We start from the raw sequence: 11,837 nt of genomic DNA, 5'->3' as shown, positions 1-11,837 counted from the left end.
CGTTGTGGCCATCTGGGGAGTGAACCAGCAGATGGAAGATATCTCTCTCTCTCTCTCTCTCTCTCTCTCTCTCTCTCTCTCTCTCCCCTCTCTCTGTGTAACTCTGAATTTCAAATAAATAAATAAACCTTTAAAAAGTTTAAAATAAAAAACCCTCAACCCTCTCCTGCCCAAGCCTCCACCTGCGCCCACTTCACAGATGACAAAGACGAGGTCTCACAGAAGGAAGGAAGGACACACGGAGGTCTCGGGCTCCCGTGCAGGAGGCTGAGGGCTGGCAGAGTCTCCAGCGGAGGCCCCTGGGGCCGAGCTCCCCAAGTCCCAGCCCGGTGCCTCAGTTTCCCCGTCTGCCAGCACAGTACCGTTTGGCCGTCCACTGAGGGGACGGTCACGTGCAGGGTCGAGGCCGGGGAGTCGGCGGCCACCGCGTGCCAGCCCCACCTCACCAGGGAGGCCATGGCCGGCTGCGAACCGCTCAGAAACCTTCCGCTGCCCCCCTTCCCTCCTCCCCGGTGACCTGGTTCTTCCTCCGGTACCAAATCCGGGCCTTTGGCACAAAGAGGGTTAGGCAGCTGCCCCAGGAGGCCTGGCCAGGTCGTGGCCCCTGGCCCACATGCGCCACACCCACCCCAGTGCCCAAAACAGGGCCCCAGGTCCTTGGTGACTCGATCCCCGGCTCCAAAGTGCCGAACCCTCTCCGGTCCAGCGGCAGACGGAGCCAAGCCCCGACCAGGACGGGCTTCCGAGGACCGGGTCGCCGGCGCCACCATCCCTGAGACCCGGCTGGGGCGAGAGATGGCGCTGACCGGGTGCAGCTGGCTGCTGCTCAGTGGTGAGGGACCAGGCGCCCCCAGCACCCCGGACCCCGGGGAGGGAGGGAAGGTGGGAGCCAGGACCCGCAGGGCTGCAGAGGGAGGGCAGCTCCACTGTGCACAGGCGCAGGGCGCTTCCCCAAGAGCCACGGCGGGCAGGGGGCTGCCGCACACGACAGGGGCCAGGGACTTGAGAGCTTTCCAGGGCCAGGGCCCACGCCGGGGGGCGGAAGAGGCTCTGGGACACCTTCACCCACACAGCAAACGCTTTGCCCGGCTTGGTCCCGACCCGCAGCTCTGCACCCCCGGAGATGGAGCTCCGGGCTGCTGCCGCCCCTTTCGCGGCCTCAGTTTACCGAGCTGGGAAGTGGGCCCAAGCTGTCCCCAGTGCTTTCCCCACGAGGAGGGGACCTGCTCATGACCTCACGTCACAGACGAGGCTCCGAGAGGTGGCACCGCTGGCCAGGGGCACCCAGGCAAAAAGGGGCAGCGCGAGTACCACAGCCGGGGCCCCTCACGGCCCACCACCCTCTCCCAGCCTGCACCGTGCAGGGCCAGGCCTCCACAGGGACCACACGCAAGCAAACCCGTGGCCCCGGCCGGCTCACGGGGCTCAGGGCTTGTCTGCTCCTCTGAGGATGGCACCTGGGGGGAGCACGTTTATCCCGGTCCCCACCTCGTTTTCTGCCATCATCCGGCTCAGGGGAGCAGACGGCAAGCACTGGACAGGGAGTCTGGACCCAGGGGCGGGCCCTGACATCTCAGCACGGGATCTGGGCTGTGTGAGGCACCGTGCTTGCACAAGACTTGGTTTCACACCTCTGGGCCCAGCACATGAACCAAAGGTCCCGGCACTCACCATGCACCTGCTAGATCCTGGGCACCGCCCATCAGGGCCAACCCCACAGCACATGGGATGCGTGGGGATGGGGGCCAGGCCCGCCTCCCGTGACCCCTCCGCCGGCTCCTCTCCCTCAGCTGCGCTCCTGAACGCGAGGGCTGAGATCTCCATCGCCCCGGAGCCCGCGCAGCCGGCCGAGGGCGACAACGTCACGCTGGCTGTGCAGGGGCTGGCGGGCGAGGTGCTGGCCTACAGCTGGTACGCGGGGCCCACGCTCAGCATCACCTACCTGGTGGCCAGCTACATCGTGAGCACCGGTGACGAGACACCCGGCCCTGCCCACACGGGGCGGGAAGCTGTGCGTGCCGACGGCAGCCTGGACATCCACGGGGTCTTGCCCGGCCACTCGGGCACCTACATCCTGCAGACCCTCAACCGGCAGCTCCAGACAGAGGTGGGCTACGGACACTTGCAGGTCTATGGTGAGACACCCCCTACGCCTCCAGCGCCCACACCCCCTCCCCAGCCGAGCCTCCCCACCTTCCTCCCCCCCACTCCCATCCCGTTTTTAAGCAAAATTCTTAAAAAAAAAAAAAAAAAGTCCTAAATGACATCCCAAGGCCCACCTCCTCCAGGATGGCTTCCAGGATTAGTGCTGCCTCCTAACCCCATTCCTTGTCCCCCCGGGGCTACTGCTACAACCGGCCATTCCATTGCCCAAAGTGGGGAGGGGGGTAGGAGGGCAGAGGATCCCCGAGCAGGGGGGTGCCCCGCCCCCTCCCCCTCTGCCTCTCGCCCCCACAGAGATCCTGGCCCAGCCCACGGTGCAGGCCAACAACACGGAGCTGGTGGAGCGGAGAGACACCCTGCGCCTGGCGTGCAGCAGCCCCAGCCCCGCCGAGGTGCGCTGGTTCTTCAACGGCGAGGCCCTGCCCATCGCCCTGCGGCTTGGCCTGTCCCCCGACGGCCGGGTGCTGAGCCGGCATGGCGTGCGCAGGGAGGAGGCAGGAACCTACCAGTGTGAGGTGTGGAACCCGGTCAGCGTCAGCCGGAGCGAGCCCATCAAGCTGACCGTGTACTGTGAGTGCCCCGGGCCCCGCGGCTGGGGACACCGAGGCTGGGGGCAGGAGGAGGAGGCCCAGGGAAGGCTGGCGGGGGTCGGGAACCGGCGGGGAGGGGCCCCTCTCCTAGCAGACTCCCAAGCCCAAGTCATTAGGAGGGAGGACCAGGGACTGGCGGGTCCGCAAGGGAACGTGGGAGGAGCCATAAAGTTAAAATCCTGGCCAGAGCTGCAGTGGTCCCCAGTGGCAGCAGGTGCATCGTGGAGGGAGGGGCGTGCGGGACAAACAAGTCACTGAGGCAGGGCGGGGGCGGTGCCGTGGGAGCCCTTAGAGCAGAGACCTCAGGACCCCAGACCTCAGGACTCCAGCGCCCTGAACTCCCGGAGCAGACGGCGGGAAAGGCCGCAGAAGCGATCGATGAGATTTTCGCTTTCTTTCCTTGGAGCCGGGCCCCGCCCCCACACCAGGGCCCAGAACCAATCAGGGGGCAAGATGGGAGTCACGTGGGCCGGAGCTCTTTCCTCCCCTCCACCCGGCCCGCGCCCGCCGCCCCCTCCCCCCCACTGCCCCATGTCTCTCCCCTCCGCCCCCCCGCAGTCGGCCCGGAGCGCGTGGCCATCCTACAGGACTCCACCGCCCGCACGGGCTGCACCATCAAGGTGGACTTCAACTCGTCTCTCACCCTGTGGTGCGTGTCCCGCTCCTGCCCCGAGCCCGAGTACGTGTGGGCCCTCAACGGGCGGGCCCTAAAGAACGGCCAGGACCACCTGAACATCAGCGGCATGTCGGCAGCCCAGGAGGGCACCTACACCTGCATCACCAAGAACCCCAAGACCCTGCTGTCCGGCTCGGCCTCCGTGGTGGTCAAGCTCACCGGTGAGTCAGCCCCGCCCCCTGCCCAGAGACGGTGAGGCCGCCAAGTGCCCAAGACACCAGTGGATTCCCGGGTCCCCGCTCCCCTGTCCCCTGGCAAACACACAGCCAATCAGAGGCTCTCTTCATAGAGGGGTGACCCAGGGAGGGAGGGTCCGTGGCCCGGGGTGGGGAATGGCAGCATGGGAAACCAGGGGCACCTCTGTTCTGCCTTCAGCCGCCACCACACAGGGGCCTGACCCACCAGCCCCTGCCACACGGACGGCTGTGGGCCCGGCTGTCCAGGCGCCGGCAGCGGGGCCACCGCTGCCACTCTCAGGGAGATGGAAAAACACGGCTGGCAGCGATGCCTCCTGGCCTCTGTCTACAGCCAATGGCCGGGCCAGAGGCCGGGAGCCGGAGAGGGGGGCAGCGGGCACATCCTCCAGGACACTGGCTCGTCCCCGGGGACACTGGCTCTGAACATTAGGGCTTGTTAATTCCACCTGAGCTCCTTTCCAAGCGGCCTCATCCCCTGGGGCCGGTCCTCCCCCCTCCTCGCTCCCCCCCACTCCCTCCTCCTGCTCCTCCCCCCCCCCCCTCACAGGCTGGTTCCCCTGCAAAGGGAATCAAAGCAGAAATGGCAACCCCAGAGGTAAGTGCACCTGCTGCCCCAGCCGGCTCGGGGCCGTGCAGGTACGTGCCTCCTGGACTGTTGGCAAGCCCGTGGCAGGTGCAGGGAGGGAGACAAAGGAAAAGACAGAGGCATGGCCCCTGCTCCAGGGACGCCCGCCCCTTCCCCACGGAGCTGCCAGTCAAAGAGAACAGGCAGTGACTCATTGTCCGTGGAACAGGACAGCCACACCCCCAAGCAGCTTCCAGTCAGGTGGAGGAGGCACGGTCCATGCTGGGGATTTCCATTCCGGTGGGGAGACGTGGTCTCACGGAGACATGACCTTGTTTTCTGAGAATTCCTAGTCTGAAGGGGGAGACGCGGTTCCGACCTCTGGGGTACTCCCAGTCTGATGGAGGAGTATGGCCCCCACCCCCACTAAGGATCTTCAGCCAGATGGGCAGGCATGCCGGCTCACCTTCTGGGAGACCCAACAATCTGGAACTTCCTAATCTGATGGAGGAGACAGCCCCCCTACAAATTATAGGGATTTCTAATCTGATGGAGGAGACCTGGCCTCCCCCTCTCCCGGCTGTTTTGGTCTGAGGGAGAGCTCCAGCCCCCATGTTCTGGGGGTCTCGATCTGATAGAAGAGTCACACCGTGGGGGACACAGCTGCTGCCCACCTGAACACGGCCCCCCCCCACCTCTGGAATTTCCAATCTAATAGGGGAGACACGGCCCCTATATCTTGGAAATTTCCAATCGGATGGAGGAGACACGGCCCGACCCTCTAGGGTCTCCCAGTTTGATGGGAGAGGCGCCCCCAGAAGCCTGGAAATTCCTAGTCTGATAGGGGAGAGCCGGCCCCCCAGCGACACTGTCGGGACAAGGAAACCCCTCCACCACCACCCAAGTCGCCCCCTTCCTCTGTCTCCTTCCCGGCGCCCCCCGCGGGGAGCGCCCATCAGCTGGGGGAGGCACAGGGGAGTGGCCAGGGGTGGGCGGGGACGCCAGGCCCGGTGCGGCCCGACTGAGCCCGCCCTCTCCCCACAGCGGCAGCTGTCACCATGATGATCGTGCCCGTGCCCGCCAAGCCGTCGGAGGGCCAGGACGTGACGCTCACCGTGCAGGGCTACCCCAGGGACCTGCTGGTCTATGCCTGGTACCGCGGGCCTGCCTCCGAGCCCAACCGGCTGCTCAGCCAGCTGCCGTCGGGGAACTGGATTGCGGGCCCCGCGCACACGGGCCGCGAGGTGGGCTTCGCCAACTGCTCGCTGCTGGTGCAGAAGCTGAACCTCACGGACGCCGGCCGCTACACGCTCAAGACCGTGACGCTGCAGGGCAAGACTGACACCCTGGAGGTGGAGCTGCAGGTGGCCCGTGAGTGCGGGGTGGGGGCAGGCCTCCCCCGTCGGACTGAAGGAAGCTGCCTGTCTCCTCCGTCTGACTTAAGGGTCCTCAAGTGGAGCTCGTGCCTCCTCGGTCAAGCTGATGGCCCAGACCAGGGGTCAACAGGCCTCCTCCATCAGACCGAGGGCTACGGAAGACCTCGTGCCTTCTACACACAAAGGGGCACTATGCGGAGTTTCAAAACAGGGCCCAATCTGAGGGTGGGGCCCAGAACCCAGGAGGTACTGGGGAAACAGGCTCACCTCCCCCGTCAGACTCGGGGATCCCGGACGACTGGGACCCCCAAAGTCAGGGACCAGGTCTCCTCCATCAGACTAGAGGCTCCCAGGGTCAGGGACCAGGTCTCCTCCATCAGACTGGGACCCCCAGAATCAGGGACCAGGTCTCCTCCATCAGACTGGGACTCCCAGAATCAGGGACCAGGTCTCCTCCATCAGACTGGGACCCCCAGACTCAGGGACCAGGTCTCCTCCATCAGACTGGGGGCTCCCAGGGTCAGGGACCAGGTCTCCTCCATCAGACTGGGACTCCCAGAATCAGGGACCAGGTCTCCTCCATCAGACTAGGGGCTCCCAGGGTCAGGGACCAGGTCTCCTCCATCAGACTGGGACCCCCAGAATCAGGGACCAGGTCTCCTCCATCAGACTGGGACTCCCAGAATCAGGGACCAGGTCTCCTCCATCAGACTGGGACCCCCAGACTCAGGGACCAGGTCTCCTCCATCAGACTGGGGGCTCCCAGGGTCAGGGACCAGGTCTCCTCCATCAGACTGGGACTCCCAGAATCAGGGACCAGGTCTCCTCCATCAGACTAGGGGCTCCCAGGGTCAGGGACCAGGTCTCCTCCATCAGACTGGGACCCCCAGAATCAGGGACCAGGTCTCCTCCATCAGACTAGGGGCTCCCAGGGTCAGGGACCAGGTCTCCTCCATCAGACTGGGACCCCCAGACTCAGGGACCAGGTCTCCTCCATCAGACTGGGGGCTCCCAGGGTCAGGGACCAGGTCTCCTCCATCAGACTGGGACTCCCAGAATCAGGGACCAGGTCTCCTCCATCAGACTAGGGGCTCCCAGGGTCAGGGACCAGGTCTCCTCCATCAGACTGGGACCCCCAGAATCAGGGACCAGGTCTCCTCCATCAGACTGGGACTCCCAGAATCAGGGACCAGGTCTCCTCCATCAGACTGGGGGCTCCCAGGGTCAGGGACCAGGTCTCCTCCATCAGACTGGAGGCTCCCAGATGTTGGGGACCGTGTCTCCCCACCAGACAGGGAGCTCCCAGGTGTAGGGAGCAATTTCTCCTTCATTAGATTGGGAATTGCCAAAAGTTGAAGACCAGGTCTCCTCCATCAGACTGGGACCCCCAGAGTCAGGGACCAGGTCTCCTCCATCAGACTGGGACCCCCAGAGTCAGGGACCGGGTCTCCTCTATCAGACTGGGACCCCCAGAGTCAGGGACCAGGTCTCCTCCATCAGACCGGGACCCCCAGAGTCAGGGACCAGGTCTCCTCCATCAGACTGGGACCCCCAGACTCAGGGACCAGGTCTCCTCCATCAGACTGGGGGCTCCCAGGGTCAGGGACCAGGTCTCCTCCATCAGACTGGGACCCCCAGAATCAGGGACCAGGTCTCCTCCATCAGACTGGGGGCTCCCAGGGTCAGGAACCAGGTCTCCTCCATCAGACTGGGACTCCCAGAATCAGGGACCAGGTCTCCTCCATCAGACTGGGGGCTCCCAGGGTCAGGGACCAGGTCTCCTCCATCAGACTGGGGGCTCCCAGGGTCAGGAACCAGGTCTCCTCCATCAGACTGGAGGCTCCCAGATGTTGGGGACCGTGTCTCCCCACCAGACAGGGAGCTCCCAGGTGTAGGGAGCAATTTCTCCTTCATTAGATTGGGAATTGCCAAAAGTTGAAGACCAGGTCTCCTCCATCTGATGGGGCCCCCAGAGTCAGGGACCAGGTCTCCTCCATCAGACTGGGACCCCCAGAGTCAGGGACCAGGTCTCGTCTGTCAGACTGGGGGCTCCCAGACTCAGGGACCAGGTCTCCTCCATCAGACTGGCATCCGCAGAGGTCTGGCCTCTCAGGGCCAGGTCTCACCCTTTAGGCCAGGAGCTCTGAGACAGGGGGAACCATTCTGAGTCTTCCTCCCCCGTCAGACTGGGCACTCTCCGAATCCCCGTCCCTGAGTCAGAGACGGTGCCTCCCCCCTCAGACGGGAGGTCTCCAGGAGCAGGGAGGCGGCCGCCCCGGCCTCGCCCCTGCCCACGGTCCTGGGCCTCGCCTTTCACGCTGTGTCTCTTCCCGCAGTCAGCCTCCCTCGCTCCCTCGAGGACCGGCGCCACCTTCCCGGACCCGACCCCGGCACAGGCTGAGCGTGGGGCCCAGGGAGGGCCGTGGGCTCGGGGGGCCGGGGCCGCCCGCTCGCTGACCGCCTCCTTCGTCCCCCGCCCCGTGCCCCCACAGCCCTGGCGTAGCCTTGAGGCCCTGGAGCCGTCGGGAGAGAAGAGCCGCCCGCGTCCGCCCCCGGAGCCGCCCCAGACCACTCCTGCGCCCGCCCTAGAGTTCAAGTGCGCAGGCCATAAAGGTCCCCGTGAAGGCATGTGTGTGTCGGCCTCTCCTTCCACCTCCGCCGGCCCCGCCACGGGCCCCAGGCTACAGATGTGGGTCCCTCTCGCTGGGGCTCCGGGCTGGGTGCTGGGGCGCACGGGCCCCTGCCCCATGCCGTCTCCCCCTGGGACTCAGGGAATGACCATGGCTCTCCAGACGTCCAGCCCCTGCGGCCCTCACCCAGACGGTCAAGGGTGCCCTGTGGCTCCTCCCTCCTCGCAGGGCCCCCTCCCCTCCTCCTCTAGCGACAAAGGGGGGGGTGTCCAGTGGGAGAGGGGGTCCGAGCCACAGACCTGGGCCAGCCAGGACGCCCGCAGGGAGAGGCCCCCGCCCCGTGCCGGTCAGGAGCAGGCGTGGCAGAGTCGTGGCTTGGGCAGCGATGGAAGGGCTTTCTGGGAGGGGCCGAGTGGACGTGGGCCAGTCGGCGGTGAAACCTGGTGGGAACGGCTCTGGACCCCGGCCTGGACTCCCTGTTGCCTCAACTCACCCCTCAGCAGAATGGTGCAGACCGGGGGCGGGGGGGGAGGGAAGACCGATTTCCTCCAAACCATTCGGAAAAGGCTCAGAGTCCCGTCTGTTGGCACAGCAGGCCAATGCAGGTGGCAGTCCACATGCTGCAGCTCCCCTCCCCCCCAGAGCTCCTTGATCAGAACCAACCCCCTCATTTACATTACGGATGCCATTAAAACACAAGCTGTCAGCCAGAACCAAAGGACAGCGCACACACTGAGTATCCAAACCCAGGGGACCCCAGGGGACACGGCCAGAGCCGCACTCGGAGGGGAACGATGGCTCGGATGCTCTGGGAGCAGTGAGAGAGAGGAAGGCAGCCAAGCAGGCCGTGCCCTCGACAATCCACGGGAAGTCCATAGAACACGAAAGCGGGGGATAAAGGTGACAAAACACAACCAGCACGTGGGCGTGGACGCGTGTCCGCCACACGGCTCCCGGCCCTGGGAAGCCCGGGTTGAGTCCCGGCTCTGGGCTGTGGCCCCAGACCCCGGTCACTGAAGACATCTGGGGAGTGAACCAGCAAAGGGAGGCGCTCTCCCCCCTCCCTTCCTCTCTCTCTCTCTCTCTCTCTCCCCCTCTTTCCTGATCTCCCTCTCTCTCTCCCCTCCCTCCCTCCCTCCCTCTCTCTCTCCCTCTCTCTCCCCCCTCCCTCCCTCTCTCTCTCCCTCTCTCTCTCCTGTCAACATTTAAAAGAAATGGGTGAGATGTAAAACAAGATGCCAACTCGGGAAAATCCAAGTTGAGAGGCCAACGCAACTAATTTCTTGCGAGTGTGATGGAGGAAGAAACCAAGCCACGTAAACACGCGACACGGATAGCAGAGAGACAGAGACAGAGAGACAGAGAGAGAGAGAAAGAGAGAGGGAGAGAGACAGAGGGTTAACGACCGACAGGATACGGGAAATGGGTCGGGTTGAAGCTGAGCGGCCCGTGAAGAGATGCGGGCACTTCCCACGGTTGGTGGAAAACGGAATCAAAGCTTCCTTTGGTGCCCAAAACGCTGGGAAATCCACGAGCGCCTTTCCCGTGGGCAGCCTGCAGAAGAGCCACCGGGGCTTGGGCTTCAAGCATTTTGCCCCGAGGTAGCCTCTCCTGGATGCCATGTCCCTGCCCTCTGTGCAGCACCCCCCTGCTGTGGCAAGCAGCTGAGTGCCCCGCCCCAGCAGCTACCCCCCCCCACGTCCCAGGCAGAGTCCCCCCCCAGAAGCTGAGAATGTCGGGTCCCCGCTTTCCCAGACTCCCTTGCAGCTACAAGTGGTCATGTGACCAATGTGAGCCAATGAAGGCACGGGGCAGCCTCGGGTGCTGCCTGCCGACTCCGCCCCTAAATCAGGGGTCTCCAGCATGGGGCTCCCAGGTGTCCCTGCTGGGAGACCCGGATGGAGCTCCAGGCTCCTGGCTTCAGCCTGGCCCGGCCCTGGCCGTTGTGGGCATTTGAGGAGTGAACCAGTGGACGGACCCCTCTCTCTGCTGCCGCCTTGCCTTTCAAGTGAATAGAAATAGGTAAATCTTTAAACAAAAGAGAAGCCGGCGTGGCTATGGTAGCTGACATGGATAAAGAGGCTTTCTTCCCTCACCCATAACAACACCCTCAAGTCGACTGTCCGGAGCCAGCCTGGGGCTCCCGCAGGGCCGTGAGTGACACAGCCCCATCTTCCGCTTCAGCAGTATCTTGGGCCTTCCTGTCTCTCAGTCACCTCATGGTGCACGATGGCTGCTGGGGCTGCAGCTGCCTCATCTATATCCCAGCATGAGGTGGAAAGAAGGGGACAAAAGACCAAGACAGCCCCCATGCTGGTTCCCCTTTTCAGGAACTTCCCCCCCAAAATCCCACACAACGCCCACTTACACCTGATCACCCATCTCGTGAGTCACGTGGCCACCCAGGACCAGGGAGACCTGGAAGTGCAGTCTCTCCCTTGGGTATGTGGCTGCCCCGATGGCATCAGGGTTCTGGCTAGAGGCAGGCAGGGGCTGGCAGGCTAGGCTGGGCCAGGCCTTGGAAGCTCCACAGCCCCAGCTGGACCATCAGCCTTTCCCACCAGCACCCCACGGTACCAGAGCCGCCATGCCAGCGGCATGGGCCTGGGAAGACGGGATCTGAGGGTCCCAGCCCGGCTCATGGGCAGCGGGGCTTCCTGTGTGTGATCTGTGCCGAAGGAGGCCAGCAGGTGGGGCGGGGGGAGCGGGGCCGAGAGGTGGCAGCTCAGGTTTCTAGGTCGCATGGATCGCGTGTCCACGGGGCGTGGCATCTCTGGTGGCCCCTGGGCCCAGTCTCCACCTCCCCCCCACCTCCCCGGGCTCCTCTCTTCTCTCTCAGCCCAGAAAGAACTCCCTCCAGCGGCCTCAGCCCGGCCCAGGCCACTGGGGACATCGCCACCCTGTCAAATAAATCAACACCACTTTGAAGCGCACACGCCAGGCCCCCCGCCCCGCCTCTCCAGGGAAGGGGCCCGGGGGCTGAATTTGTAACAGGGGATTCCGTCAGCTGGGAAGGTTACCCAGGCGACGGTGGCTCCTTGGCCAGGACTGGGCCCAGAGAGGGGCAGGAGCCAGCCCGGGAGCGCACAGCACGCAGCAGACTGAGCCAAGCCTCAGCTCCTCCACTCCCCCCCAAAGCCACAAGGCCAGCAGCAGGTGGGGGCGCCTCTGCCTCTCCCCCACCCGCCGGTCAGGTAACTGCAGTGGGGAGGGTGGGCAGGAGGGGGCTGGCAGTGACCTTGAGAGGAGCACACAATGGCCCGGCCTCGCTGGCTGACGCCCCACCTAGAAGAGGAAGGAAGTTGGCCCTGTTTTGCTGCCTGGACTGGAACAACTTGGGATGGAAGGGGGCGGGGCTCCAGCAGGGTGGGGGATGAGGAGGGGGAGGGGGAGGGGTGCCTGGCGTCAGGTACCAAGGACAGGCCAAGCAGGTGGCATCCAGGGAGGGCCCCACCGCACTGCAGCCACGGGCAGGTGCTCCCCGGAGGCCCCCCCACCTCTGCGGGCAGGTGCCAGGTCGGCTCTGGGGGGGAAGCCACTTTCTGGGGCCGCGTCCAGGGTCCGGAGCCCGCCCACGGCCTCCCACCCCCGCCCCGACTTCAACTCCTCTCCTCCTTCACTACCAACCCCACCCCCCTCC

General features: G+C 64.9%; 1 protein-coding gene across 1 annotated transcript; it reads left to right on the top strand.

Moving 5' to 3' along the window:
- Positions 1-795: 795 nt before the first annotated feature.
- Positions 796-7,968, top strand: CEACAM16 (CEA cell adhesion molecule 16, tectorial membrane component). Its single transcript, XM_062175952.1, has 6 exons — positions 796-832; positions 1,791-2,135; positions 2,458-2,733; positions 3,312-3,590; positions 5,236-5,562; positions 7,904-7,968. The coding sequence occupies exons 1-6, from the start codon at positions 796-798 to the stop codon at positions 7,966-7,968; spliced, it is 1,329 nt and encodes a 442-aa protein (XP_062031936.1).
- The last annotated feature ends 3,869 nt before the right edge of the window (positions 7,969-11,837 follow it).

Source organism: Lepus europaeus, chromosome 19 (genome assembly GCF_033115175.1).
Source record: "Lepus europaeus isolate LE1 chromosome 19, mLepTim1.pri, whole genome shotgun sequence".
Taxonomy (NCBI): domain Eukaryota; kingdom Metazoa; phylum Chordata; class Mammalia; order Lagomorpha; family Leporidae; genus Lepus; species Lepus europaeus.
The sequence above is the reverse complement of the archived record's forward strand: the minus strand, read 5'-3'. Positions and strand labels throughout refer to the sequence as shown.

Bases quoted from the DNA above. Each gene is read 5' to 3' on its own strand.
- CEACAM16 (XM_062175952.1), top strand. From the start codon at position 796: ATGGCGCTGACCGGGTGCAGCTGGCTGCTGCTCAGTG. The intron at 833-1,790 runs GTGAGGGACCAG...CCTCTCCCTCAG, and splicing joins CAGCTGGCTGCTGCTCAGTG to CTGCGCTCCTGAACGCGAGG. The intron at 2,136-2,457 runs GTGAGACACCCC...TCGCCCCCACAG, and splicing joins CGGACACTTGCAGGTCTATG to AGATCCTGGCCCAGCCCACG.